The 14,336-nt window shown below is 45.4% G+C and overlaps 1 protein-coding gene across 1 annotated transcript in view; it reads left to right on the top strand.

Annotated features, from left to right (window-relative positions):
* Window positions 1–14,336, top strand: part of CAPN14 (calpain 14) — a 38,080-nt gene that overhangs the window by 14,316 nt on the left and 9,428 nt on the right. Inside the window, exons 8-16 of the mRNA XM_061432920.1 lie at window positions 1,172–1,257; window positions 4,161–4,235; window positions 5,412–5,575; window positions 6,911–7,074; window positions 7,595–7,603; window positions 9,468–9,673; window positions 11,056–11,092; window positions 11,810–11,866; window positions 13,199–13,256. Of these exons, the coding sequence (XP_061288904.1) occupies window positions 1,172–1,257; window positions 4,161–4,235; window positions 5,412–5,575; window positions 6,911–7,074; window positions 7,595–7,603; window positions 9,468–9,673; window positions 11,056–11,092; window positions 11,810–11,866; window positions 13,199–13,256 (856 nt within the window). The remainder of the gene's footprint in view (window positions 1–1,171; window positions 1,258–4,160; window positions 4,236–5,411; window positions 5,576–6,910; window positions 7,075–7,594; window positions 7,604–9,467; window positions 9,674–11,055; window positions 11,093–11,809; window positions 11,867–13,198; window positions 13,257–14,336) is intronic.

Genomic DNA, 14,336 nt, shown 5'->3' on the forward strand with positions numbered 1-14,336 from the left:
GAAGCAAAGTAGAAGCTGAAAGAAGGAAGCAATAATGAAAGTCTTCTCGGGTTTAGAGGTAGGAGAGAATATTTATCTGGTTTGGTTGGAGGGAAATCAGAAAAGGCTTTGTAGGGTAGGTGGCCTTGAGTTGGCCCTAAAAGATGGGTAGATTTGTGTCAGGGGAGAAGGGCCTTCCTAATGGAGGGAGCAGCAGGAGTGGAGCATGGAGATAAGGAATCAGCAGGTTGAATCTTCGAGAACTTCTGCTATTCTGTAGAGGATGTGACTTCCCCAAAGTCCTCCAATTCCCTTAAACTCTGGTTCAGATTTTTTCAACTCCATTCACACCTGACTTCTATCTCCTAGATCTCCATCAATCATATTTGGTGTGTTAAGAACTTTTTCATATTTAGATAACAAAATTTATACTTTAAAATATTTATTTTTATGATTTTATATTTATTTAACAAAATTTAGCACTTAGTATGTGATACCGTCTTAACTGCTTTACCAGTGTTAACTCAGTGCTCACGACAGTCCTATGAGTAGGTACATTAGTAAGAAATTGGGAGATGTAAAGCAAGAGAAATGTCTTTTTCACAGTGTTTTCTTAAGCCAGATGTCTGAAATCCAGGGGACCTTAGTGCCATCTTCCCTCTGATGGCTTGGGGAGAATCCTTCTGTACCTCCTCCCACACAGGGTGTCTCCAGCTTTTCCTAGCTTCACACGCATAGCTCCAGTTTTTGCCTCCATCTTTACACGCCCGTCTCCTCTGTCTTTCTCTTTCTCTTCTGTAAGGACATTTGTCATTGAATTTAGGACCCGCACTAATCCAGGGTGATTTCGTCTCAAAATCCTTAACTTAATTATACCCGAAAAGACCGTTTTTACAGATTAGATCAAATTGACAGATTCTCAGTAGACATATCTTCGAATGTTCAACTCATGCAATAGACGTGATCATTAACTTCTTTTCACAGATCAGGAAACAGACCCAAAGAGGTTAAGTAACTTGCCTTAGGTCTCACAGAGAGTAAAACAGCAGAGCCATTTTCTCCTCTGCCAACTCCTAGGGCCTTTGAGGTTCATGTCAAGGTCTCAGCTCCAGGCATGAAATCACCCAGATATCCGCAGCATTTGCTGTTGGCCCTCAGCCCAGCCACCTGAACTGGTTCTCATTTCGTGCAGGTGACCACCAGACATGGACCTGAGTATCTCGTCAGGCTCCGGAACCCCTGGGGGAAGATAGAATGGAAAGGAGACTGGAGTGACAGGTGAATGTCTGAGGCTGGCTGGGAGGGGTGAGGACGGGGTAGGTGAAGGCTGCAAAGAAGTTTGTTGTTGGGACACAAATTCCAGTGCATGCTTTTGGTCTCAGGTTGAATCAGGAAAGCTTTTAGACTGTGTGGATCAATCCCTCATGTTTATAATTATTATTATTTTAAATTGAATAATAGTTGATTTACAATGTTGTATTAGTTTCAGGTGTATAGCAAAGTGATTTACACAGACACACACACACATACATATACAATGCTTAAATATACAGACCAATCTGCTTGTAATGCAGGAGACCCAGGTTTGATCTCTGGGTGGAGAAGATCCCCTGAAGAAGGGCATGGCTACCCGCTCCAGTATTCTTGCCTGGAGAATTCCTTAAGTGAATTCTTTAAGGTCTCACAGCATGACTCAAGCAAGGTCTTTGGCGTCTAGTCCAGTGCTCTTTCTAGTCAGTACACTTGGACTTGTCGAGTCAGCGTCAGACAGATCAGGCTTGGCCCCTGCACTCTAATTACACTTAATGACCTCTGGGCATTCTGATTAGATGCCTACTTTTTGATTGTTTCTGCCTAAAACCAACCCTGGGGCTTTACAGGCTACAGGCTGGCATAGGGCACAGGCAGAAAGGCAGACCAAGTGTTATAGTCCTTCCCCCTCTGGCAATGAAGATTCATAATACTTAACTCTGCGTATCACTTGGGGGCTTTCTTGATAGCTCAGTTGGTAAAGAATCTGCCTGTAGGAGACCCTGGTTCAATTCCTGGGTCGGGAAAATCCACTCGAGAAGGGATAGGCTACCCATTCCAGTATTCTTGGGCTTTTGTTGTGGCTCAGCTGCTTAAGAATCTGCCTGCAATGCAGGAGACCTGGATTGGATCCCTGGGTTGGGAAGATCCCCTGGAGAAGGGAAAGGCTACCCACTCCAGTATTCTTGCCTGGAGAATTCCATGGACTGTATAGTCCATGGTGTAGCAAAGAGTCAGACACAACTGAGTGACTTTCACTTTCACATATCACTTAAGAGTACAGAAACATTTTCACATGTTCATTATCACTGAATCATTTTTATGTGTGAAAAATTGAAGGCTCAGAAAAATAAGTAGAATTTTACTCCTGATAGGTTGTACTGCACTCTATTTATTATATTTTAATAAAGAGAATTGTCAGAGGGACTGGATCTATGTAGAAAAATGGCATCCAAAGATATATATAAATTTTAAAGTGTTACAGAAATATAGTGTCATAATGTTGCTAGTAGTTTGTTTAGGAAAACAAGTGCTTGTTTTGAGAAAAAATGATGAGTTAAATTAACTTTGTCAGCTGTGTGATCTTAAGCAACCTCTTTTGAGCCAGAAGTGTGATAAGGATTAAATAAAATGATGGGCTTTATTCCATAGTGTCTAATCTGCAGTTAGTCTCATCCAAAGTAGTTTTCATTTTGAATAAATATTTTTTAAATCTAGAGATACCATTTGAGAATATCTTTCACTTTGCTTTTCATTATGTCCATAGTTCCCTTTACATCTTTGGGAACATGCAGCATATTTATAATAGGTGTTTTAATGTCCTTATTGACTAGTTCAATCATATTTCTCTTATTTCTAGGTCAGTTTTTATTCCTGGTCACAGATCACATTTTCTGCTTCTTCATACACCTAGTTATTTTTTATTAGATGCTGGACATTGTAAATTTAGTTGCTTAGGGATTAAAATGATACTTTGAAGTTTTCTTTTAGGACAGATCTAGGAAAAACTGTATTGGGGGGATAATTTGACCTCACTACTAAGGTGTAGGCTCTTTGGGTTCTTTACGGAAGACCCCATGTATTCTGTAAGGGCTTTTAACCCTGGCTGGTGGGAATTCAAATGATTTCCAACCTGGTGTCAACTCTGGGAATTGTTCTCACTATAATCCAGTCTTGTGGGGTTTCATTTCATGTATGCACAGATTCTATTTTAGCCAAAGACTCAAGGGACCCCCTATGAAGTTCTCTGGAGCTCCTTCCTTAAGTGGCACTGTCTCCAGCAAATTCTAGCTGCCTGGTCCTCCCTGAACTTCAGACTCTGTCTCCACCACTTAGCAAGACTGCCGGGCTCTTTCAGGGTCCATGTCCCTGCATCACTCTCTGGGGAATTAGTTTCAGGCAGGAGTCTAGTCAGTGTTAGGGCTCACTTCATTTGTCTCCCTCCTCTTGAGGTCACAGTTCTGTGCTGCCTGCTGTGTCCAAAAATGGTTATTTCATGTATTTTGTCCGATTTTTAGCTGTTGATAGTGGGGAAGTGATACATGAAAGCCTTACTCTTTTATGGCCAGAAATAAAGTCCAAAATGACAGGTTGTGAAAAAAAGAAATAGCAATATAGATTCCAGTGGTAGTTCTGACATTTAATAACTTTGTGGCTTCAAGCAAGTGACCTGATCGCTTTTAACCTCAATTTCCTTACCTCTAAAAATGACAGTGGGGCTTCTCAGGTGGCGCTGGTGCTAAAGAACCTACTGGTCAGTGCAGGAGGCATAAGAAACACAGGTTCGATTCTGGGTCGGGAAGATCCCCTGGAGGAGGGCATGGCAACCCACTCCAGTATTCTTGCCTGGAGAATCCCATGGACAGAGGAGCCTGGAGGGGTACAGCTCATAGAGACACAAAAGAATTGTTCACAACTGAAATGACTTAGCACGCACGCACACAAAAATGACAATAAAAATCCCTAGTTTGTAAAGTTGTTGTTATCCTTAAATAAAACATGTCAAGAGCCTAGTCCAGAGCTTGACTCAGAGTAAGTGATGTGCCTAGACTGAGCAACTAAGCCCATTACAGAGCATTTACTGAAGAGTTTCTTGCATGTCCTTTGTAATCCATTCCTCCCCCATGAAAACATTTCTTTTCTGTTTTCAGCTCGAGTATGTGGGACCTACTGAGCCCCAAGGAGAAGATTCTGCTGCTGAGAAAAGATGATGATGGAGAATTCTGGTATTTGACACAGGGACTCAGGACAGACGCCCTGGCTTACATTAGGACATCCATTCAGCAGACATTTATAGGATGCCTCATATATGCCAGGCATTTCTTTTAGGAGATCAAGAAGACCCTTTAGGGGCTCACAGCCTAGCAGAGCAATCCAACATCCACAGTCTCTGTGCTAAGAGCAGAGACCTGTGGCATGGAGCTCAGTGGGTGCTCAGAGCAGAGAGTGTGGGTGGCCACCGCCTCCTCTATGACTGCTGTTTGTTGCCAAACTATAAGCTACTCCACCTGCGCCCTCCAGAGCAAAGCGGTACTACCCTACCCACCCCAAAGCCTCTAACCTCTTTTTATGAATGGCCAATGCCCTGAGCTGATGCTGCTTTTGGGTGTCTGACACGAGACCCACTTGTTCTTCATTTCCTCCGCATTTCACCCTTTCCAACCTGTCCCACGGGCCCCTCTTCTCCCCTTACCAATCCTTTTCAGACTTATTCTTAAAGAGGTCATTGAACTCAAGAGCCCTGGAAATACTACTACTTTCCTGTTACAGAGAGTAAACTGAGCATTTGCTGGTTCAGGTGGCATGCCTCGGGCCATAACATTAGCCTGTAGGGGCAAAGATTTTTTTAATCAATAGATGACTAGGAACAGATCTGTGTGATTCTCACTGAACATGTCTAATACCCCAATTCTGCTTTATCACCACCATCAGTGGCACAGGATCATTGCCCTCAGGCAGCCGTTGTTGGAGGCTGCTTTCAGCCACAGAGTAGGGTTTCTCCGTAGCACCACTTGCTGGTGATGGACCCTCACGCTGCTCCAGCCAGCCCCACTCACCTGGGTCTGCATGAGGGCATGGAGGATGGGGCCCTGGGTCTGGAGAGGGCTAGGTGCCTGATCCTTAGTTGCAGCTTCCCTCTGGTCCTAATGACTGAATGTCATCTCCATGGGCTTCCCTGGTGGCTCAAAGGGTAACGCATCTGCCTGTGATACGGGAGACCCAGGTTTGATCCCTGGGTCGGGAAGATCCCCTGGAGAAGGAAATGGCAACCCACTCCAGTATTGTTGCCTAGAGAATCCCATGGACAGAGGAGACTGGTGGGCTACAGTCCATAGGGTCGTAAAGAGTCGGATGCAACTGAGCGACTACACTTTCTTTTCTTTCTTTTATTGTCTGCACAGGATGTCACTGCAGGACTTTAAAGCACATTTCATGCTTCTGGTCATCTGTAAACTGAGCCCAGGCCTGCTGACTCAGGAGGTGGGCCAGAAGTGGTCGTACACCATGCTGGAGGGGAGATGGGAGAATGGGAGGACTGCTGGTGGCCAGATGAAGTCGCCCCAAGGTGAGTGTGTATATGGAAGCCAGAGGCTTTCGCGGCTAAAGTGGCAGCTTCTCCAGGCAAAGACGGGGCTGTGGGCAGAGCCGTTCCCCGGGGCACCTAGCTGAGGAGGTAGGGGGCTTTGCTGGCCGAGCTGTGTGTGCTGGCCCTGGGCTGTGCCCAGTGGGAAGATGGGACACCTTTGTCCTAATTTGCACAGAGGCATAGAACTCTGTCAAGCTGCCCATCTGTTGTGGTTGCAGCTTTCTAGAGGGTGGGTTCTCTTTCCCCCAGCACCAGGAGGCCATAGGTGCACATGCATAATAGAAAAGTTACATCTTTCTGTGGTTTTTGGACAAGGCCTTAGATGTGCTGAAGTAACAACCCGGTAACAGGCAGGATTGGAATTAATATTTATATTGTATGTATCAGGCCCTCTTTACTTAGAGTTTGATAGAGAAACAAAGTCAAGGATTCCCAGGTCATCAAGTACAAGAGATGAACATATATACATTCTCCAAGTGGAGTGGTTTGGGGACTGCATCCCTTTCTCCACAGTGGAGGTACTGAGCCATCTCCATGGTAGGAAAGATTAGAGGGGTAGGATCTCAGCAAGGTCACAGTGGTCTTAGCTCTGACTTTCTCTCCCCCTCAGCCCTGACTTTCTCTCCCCTTTAGTGTCCCCCCAAAGGCTGAAGCTCCTCATAAGCTAAGGCTTGGTCCCCGTTAAAATGCAGCTGCCCTGGCACCACGGGCATCTTCTCTCCAGTTAGTTAACACAGTCACCAACCCAGGCAGTGAACATACAGGACACAAAGTCTGTGCCAGGCAGTGTGCTGGGCCAAAGCTATTAATACAGGGAGAGTAACCTTTGGTCTCAGAGAAGGCAATGCCAACCCCCTCCAGTACTCTTGCCTGGAAAATCCCATGGACAGAGGAGCCCGGTGGGCTGCAGTCCATGGGGTCGCTAAGAGTTGGACACAACTGAGCGACTTCACTTTCACTTTTCACTTTCATGCATTGGAGAAGAAAATGGCAACCCACTCCAGTGTTCTTGCCTGGAGAATCCCAGGGACGGGGGAGCCTGGTGGGCTGTCGTCTATGGGGTCGCACAGAGTCGGACACGACTGAAGTGACTTAGCAGCAGCAGCAACCTTTGGTCTGTGTGTCCACAAAAGAACCCGAGGTGGAGGAGGTGGGTGGGAAAGGGACAGAGCTATGGTGGAAGAGGCCCCAGCTCTGTCCAGGTGGCCCTGGAGTGGGAATCCCAGGGAGGCGCCCTGTATCTGTGCCCCTCCCTGTGGTTTGGCAAGCAGGATGCTAGGGAAACTTGTCTCACCTTGCTGTGTTTTGCCCCAGACACATTTTGGAAGAACCCACAGTTCCTGCTGTCAGTCTGGAGACCCCAGGAGGGCAAGAGGTCCCAGTTGCTCTGCAGCGTGCTGGTATCCCTGCTCCAGAAGCCCAGACACAGGCACCGCAACTGGAAGCCTCACCTCGCCATTGGCTTCTACCTCTTCAGGGTCAGTAGGCCTCTCGTGGGGTCTTATCCTTTCTTCCTGTTCCCTGTCCTCTTTACCATCTGTCTCTCTGTCTGCCCACCTCCTTTGACCACCATGGGTGCAAATCCTGTCTCTGTCCCTTGGGAATACATGATCTAGAACAAGCCACCTCCTTGCATTTGAACATCAGTTTCTCCATCTGTAAAACGGGGACAGTGATAATTATGCAAAGGGTGGAGCAGAAGAAGATCCTGTGGATAAAGCTTAGCAATGTACATGGCACAGTACAATGTTGATACAGTTGATACAGTTAATTCTGGTTCCCTTTGTCCCTCTCCCCAGGCCAAGTTTACCTTGCCTCACCGTTTTCCAGAATTTCTAATGATGGATTAAAATGTCACTGACTAGAACTACAAGTCTGCTGGGAGGGGCGGTGGCCTCTGGGTAGAGCCTTCCTGTAAATCAGCCTCTATTAGAATTTGTGCTTGTGAAAGAGCTGGATTTAGCACCTCACGAGGCCTCTTTTTTTGTTGTTTTTCAGGTGAACCAGGTGAGTCGCACACTTGCCCGCTGGCCCTGGTTGGGAGTGATGTCCCCATGGCCGGGGTCACTGTGACTGCAGGAGCCTTACGTAAGGAGCTCTGGAAAGGGCTGGCAATAATGCCAACTGCCTGTGTGTGCAAGCACAGAACATCTGCTGTTCTTTTTAATCCAAGGTCCCCCCTAAAGTCCCTATGCCTCTGCAGAGAGGTCTGAGCCTGATGCAGAACCAATAAATTTTAGAATTTATTAAATCTCTACATAAATACCTAGGGCAAATATTTCAGACTGTCACAGTAGAGGAAGAATGATAAATCACAATCTTGCCTGAGTTATGAAGCCCATCATAAAATAGATCTATAACAGAGGGGACAACAGGAGACCATGCAACCCACCGCCTAGGAATCGGGGATGAAAGCTTGGGAAAACAAAACAGAAAACGCAGGCAGAGGACAAGGATAGCTCTGTTTCAGCTGCAGTGGCAGCTTAGAGGGATCAGTTAAGAAGGCCTGAGCTCTCCTGGCCTCTGAAGGGTGGCAGCTATTATTTTGTTTCCCAAAGAAAACAGGAGTGAAAAACTTAATTTTATCAGATTAGACGCATTAGAGTAAAAGGGTTTTTATAAAGAAACCATTTTGCATTGGGTGTCTTAGTTCGGTTTGGGCTTTTTTTTTTTTTTTTTTCCTTCACTCCCAAGGGGATACTGAGTGCTCCCAAAGTTACCTATTAATTTAAAAAGAAAAATTTATTTATATCAAGCCTATTCCTAAATAGAATTTAGGTCAACCTACAATAAAAAGTGTAAACAGAGCAAAACCATGAACCAGTTATAGAATTCATCTGGTGAGAAAAAAGTTATAAATGGACAAGGGAGAAGGAAGCAATTGATTCTACCAGGAACACTACACAGAGGATAGCTACTGCAGCTGATTGTAAAAGTGAGTTCTGAGATTCCAGGAAACCAGGGCAAAGATAGCAACGGACCGATTCTCTAGTTCTCATTGTCTCAATAAGAAAGCAAGCATGACCAGGAGATACATTTTGTTTCCCCAGCCGTGAGTGGAATCTGGGCAATGTCTTTATGTGGTAGGTAGTGTCTTTATCTGCAAATGCATGCAGCCCCATGTGGACCACCCCTCCCTCCATAGCCCTGCATGAGAGCCAAGGGAAGAGGAAGTAAGAGAGAAAAATAAGGCCAGAGGGGGAAATAAAAGAGGGAGGGAGAGAGAGAAAAAAATATGTTGTAAAAACAAAACACAAACCAGACCTCTGATTGGGTCTTCTGGATTTTGGCCAGTCCTCTTTCCCTTTTACGAGGCTATATTCCCTGAGGTGGTGTGGAATGTCCAGGTGATCAGTGTGGAGGCAGATGGCTGGTGGTATGTGTGTACCTGTGACCATAATCACATCATAATCAACCTTGAAACTATAGCGCATACCCAGAGGCAGCATCAGGAAGGATCTAGAACATGGGCACTGGGGCTTAGCTGCCCTGGATTCCTGTCCTGGCAGAGACTCTTACCTGCTGGGTAACTCTGTGCAGATGACCTAACTTATCTGAGCCTCAGCCCCTCAACTGTAACGTGGACGTGTAGACATAGTGACCTTCCTCACCTCATTCTATGCATGATGTTGTTTTAACACAAAGTCAAATCAAACGACCTATGTATTCAGCCTCATGTAAGGTCCCAGCAGAGGTGCCTACTCAGGACATGTCCTCGTGTTTTCTCTCCACTCCTCACCCCTCCACTGGGGGAGGTGGCATTTGGCAAATCAGAGGCCACTTTCGTCCTGGCTCCTGGACAAGGTGCCCAGGCCTGACCACAAGCCATGGATGATCACCTCATCTGTTGCCCTCTGTCCTCAATTTATAGATCTTTGATGCCCAGAAGAAACTGCCGTCTGAGTTCTTCTGGAAAAATGCTTCCCTGAGTTGCCGTGCGACGTTTCTCACAGAGAAGGAAGTGAGCCGGGAACTGTGGCTGGAGCCAGGGACATACGTGATTGTGCCCTGCACATCTGAGGCCTGCCAGGAGTCTGAGTTCGTCCTCAGAGTCTTCTCCAGGAAGCACGTCTTTTAGTAAGGGCCAGGCCTCTCCTGGACATTGGGGTCCACTTGGGCCAAGGGAGGGAGAGTAAGGGGAAAATGGTGGAGGGTCTCTGTGACCACACAGAAGAGAGACAGGGCGAGCCCGAGAGCAGGACAGCCTCTGCATGGAGACACCTTCACTTTTTCCTCCCTACTCTCCTAACAAATGAGCACTCTGCTAGAGAAAAAGCTAGAACAGGCCTGGGTCCTGCCCCCCAGGAGCTCAGTCTGGAAAGGACATAGGTATGTGAGCAGTTATTTATGTTACACTTTGTCTGGGGCAAGTGTTCATTTGCCCGGGGTGTTAGGAGAACATCAGGAGGAGCATCTGAGCCAACTTCCCATGGTCCTAGGGGAAGCAGGGGTGGCTTCATGGAGGTGGTGATTCCTATAGGAGGCACTGGGATTGTTCAGATGAGGGAGGCTGTCATCAATTATCGGGCTCAGACAATTCAATATACACACACCCCAGCCAAACTTATAACAGGCCTATCTTAGGTTTAGTTCCAGACCACGGCAATAAAGCAAATACTTCATTAAAGAGAGTCACAGGGGTTTTTGGTTTTCCAGTGCATATAAAAATTATGTTTATACTGTATTGTAGTATTGTGCAATAGCATTGTGTCAAAAAACCCCAATGTGAATACCTTAAGTAAAAAATACTTGATTGCTAAAAAATGGCAACTATTGTCTGAGCATTCAAGGAGTTAGAATCTTTTTGCAATAACAACAACACTGATCACAGATCACCATAACAAATAAAACAATAATGAAAAGCTTGAAATATTGTGAGAATTACCAAAATGTGACAGAGAAACGCAGTGAGCAAATACGGTTGGAAAAATGGCGCCCATAGACTTGCTCAACACAGGGTTGCCACCAACCTTTAATCTGTGAAAAATACAATAAAGGGAAGCACAGTGAAATGAGGTAGGCCTGTATTTTGCCAAGGATTGTTTTGACATGACTGCCCTTCAGTACTTAGGACCCAGTTCTTTCTCATTCATGTTTTGGGCGAAGGTAGTTTAACTTGGTCCTGGGTCTCACCGCCTTGTGAGACTTCTGAGTGTTAATGTGTGAGTGGAAGCAGTTAGATGAGGGCGTGGGGGGAGGAAAGGGCACATGGGGTCGGGGTAGAGGGCTCATCCTGAGCAAATGCAGGGGGTGAGAGCGCAGGGCAGGTGGAGAAGTACAGCCGAGTGCTGAGCTGTGTGCCAGACTGCACACTTCAAGGGCCAGTGGGGCATGAGGTGGAGCCGGGCAAGGCCCGCATGGTGCAGTAGCTAAGGAGCTGGGAAGATGAGGGAGGGTATTGGCCAAAAGGCTCCCAAGGCTATCCCCAAGAAGTAAATCTGTCTTTTCTCCCCTCTCAGTGAAATCGGCAGCAATTCCAGAGTCATCTTCTCTAAGGTGAGTTTTCAGGTAGATTTGCACGTGACTGGATCTGTTCACAAAGCCAGGGGGTAGGCTTCTCCCCTCACCTTTAGGGTTTAGGGGGAAGAGGTCCACAGGTCCTGCAGGCCCTACTCTATGGCACACGTGTGCGTGCTCAGTTCCTCAGTTGTGTCCGACTCTTTGCGACCCTATGGACTGCAGCCTCTGTCCATGGAATTCTCCAGGCAGGAATACTGTAGCGGGTTGCCATTTCCTCCTCCAGGGGATCTTCCCAACCCAGGGATTGAACTGGAGTCTCCTTGTCTCCTGCATTGCAGGCAGATTCTTTACCGCTGAGCCACTGGGGAAGCCCTCGATGGCACATATATTGTGTTACCTATCATGCCCTAAAAGTCCTCAGATTCTGCTGTTTTTGTACCAGGAGAATTGCCCTTCTGATCAGGTCCTTGGTCTTGAAGGCCCAGAGCCCTTGTGTACGAGTCACACATCCATGCTCTTATTTCTCTCTACCTGGTGTTTCTTCTGCCCCTTTCATGGTTTGCTACTTCCCCAAGCCACTGAGGGTTAGAGAAACAAGGGATGTATGTGAAGGCTATGGCAGAAAATTTAAAGCGGTGCTCAAGGTCAGGTTTGTAGATTTCAGAGGCCTGGGGGCCATGACCCATTAGTGTATGCATGAGAGTCCATCTGTCCAGGGAATGACCTTGTCCTTCCGTATGTCTGTTTCTATAGGAAATTGTAGACCAAAGTGAAGGGAAGGATGAATTCTTCACCAAACTCTTTGAAAAGGTAAGTTGACCAAGGGAGATAAGGAGGAGCAAGGGATACTGCAGAGCCCCTAATTTCATGAAGCATGGGTTTGTCTCTGCTTGATCCTGGGTATAAGTTGTGATTTAAGGCTTCCTAGTCCCGATTGCCACTTTCCAGGAGAGCCCTCAAGTTTTTAGACAAATGGGTAGAGCTGTTGTTTTCAGAAATCTCTTATAAAATGCATATCTGCTCTTGGAAGCTACCTTGATTTGCTGTGGGAGAAACAACTTCAATTTTTAATCCCTGAAAAAATGGAATATGGCAGGGGTGAGACTCTGTGTTGGGAGGGGAGGGTGGAGCGAGCCCTGGGGTGTCTGGAGGAGGGAAACCCAGGGAGAAAGACCCCGTGGGTGGGCCCCTGTGGACGATGGGACTGGTAAGAGGCACTGAGGAAGAGGAAGGCTATCCACCTGGTAGCCTTTCAAGGTCTTTCATTGGACTGACCCAGGTCTGAGCACCAGCAAAAGCCACCCCATTCTTAACTTGTAGGACAGTAAACCCAGTTAGGAACAGGGCAAGAAATCTGGGTCTGACATCTGAGAGATGTCATTAAAACTGGAAGAACATGCACTTCCTGCATTAGTAACACTCCTGATTTAACTTACAAGTTGCCTGCTTTCCCATCTTTTCTCATTTTCACACTGGCATTTGCTTAGTATAGTCAGAGAGGCTACATCAAAATCTTCTGTGTGTTGTTTTTAAGAATTTTCCTCCATGCCAGGGGTTTCCAAACATTTTCTGCTGCAGTCCTTTTATCAAATGGAATCACATAGAGAATCCAGATATATAAAGATATATAGAACAGATAAATATAAAGGTATCATATCCATTTTATAAGTTCAAATTTATGGTACTTACATTTCATTAACATGTTTTAAAGTCAAATGCCCATGTAAAGAGTGGCTTCTGATGAAGTCTAGAATGGAAATCTGGACTCTTGGCTAAGGATAGTTAAATAAGAATAAAATTAAAACTCAATTGCTAAACTTTTGCAGCATGTCTATAGAACCCAGTTTGAGAAACACCTCTATTAGTCTACTTCTTAAGAGTCCTGCCCCGCTGGGGCACTCTGAATTTGACACCCAATTAAACTGTTGTTGAAGTTCTTATGAAATTTTGGATTTAATCATATGTCTAGTCACGTCCTTATGTATAAGAAAATGGTGTAACTTATTCTGCCCAGAAATGGCAAATATGCTGTGCTAAGCAGATGTGGGAGAGGCCTTTCCCAGCCCTGTTTATCTGTGGGTTCTACATCCAATGAGACTTCAGGAATGATGATTTTCTCCTGACCCTCTGCTTCCACTTCAGTATCCAGAAATAAACGCAATCCAACTGCAGAATATCCTGAACCACATGCCCTGGTCAGGTGAGTATTTCAGTCATTCCTGTTGGACTCAGGGGACACGACTTTTCTGAACTCTGTGTCTGCTTCTCTTTCTCCTGATGGGCCATGTGAATGCCCACTGGTCTCCCCAGCAGCTTGTCCTACACCAGGGTCGGTCGTGTGGTCTGACAGAGGTAGAGGAATTTATGCAGCTTGGGAAAATAGCTCTTTTTTTTTTTTTTTGCTTAGTTGGGTGTGTAGAGATACATGGTAGAGAAAATAAAGATTTCCGCTAGTTTGTGAAGAATAGTTGAGTATTCCTTTCTTGGCTTAGAAAGTCCTTGTGGAAGAATAGCACTCATTTCTTCAACTCAGCAAATAAATAATTAAGTATTGAGTAGCTTACCAGGGAGATCTCTGATGAGCGCATATTTAAATTGATTAACCTACAAAAATCAGATAGAAGGGAGCTCATCACATAGGAGAACTTCGATGTGGATGCCTTTGTGTGAAGCCTGGCATAAATCATCAGGAAAGCTTAAAGCCCATCTAAAAGTATTTTATATGTAGATTTTGAATGAGAAGAACATAATTTCTCCAGGCAAGAGAATGAACCTCAAAATGAAAAAAGTAAACCAAACAATTGAAGGGTATTTGATTGCTTCTCTTTTATATGAAGCCAAGACTTCAAACCCAAACAAACTCAGAAATTGCATAATTTCCAGATGGTTTCTCAAAGCCACACTCGAATATTATAAAAGAGCCAGAAGGCGAGGCTCTAGAAATGATAGAATATGAGATGTGCCCCCTCCCTACCCCTCATCCGGAAAAAAAAAAAAAAATTCTATGGAAATTATCTAAAAGAGATGGCTTCTGCACATTTAAATTTTTAAAAGAATGGATGGACACATTGCTTTCATTTATTCCTATGAGAGGATTTCTGGTGGACAGATCAAAGAGCCACTATAGATTTTGGCAAAATAGTTGGTAAAGTCTCTCATAACAAGTGATGAAGTGGGGGTTGGAAAGTAGCAATATGATTCAAAATTTTAGCATCAATCCCAAGAGTTTTATAAAAATGAAACCAGAGGAATAATTCTATGTTATGGATCAGAGTCTACA

The sequence above is a fragment of the Bos javanicus genome, chromosome 11 (assembly GCF_032452875.1).
Source record: "Bos javanicus breed banteng chromosome 11, ARS-OSU_banteng_1.0, whole genome shotgun sequence".
Classification (NCBI taxonomy): Eukaryota; Metazoa; Chordata; class Mammalia; order Artiodactyla; family Bovidae; genus Bos; species Bos javanicus.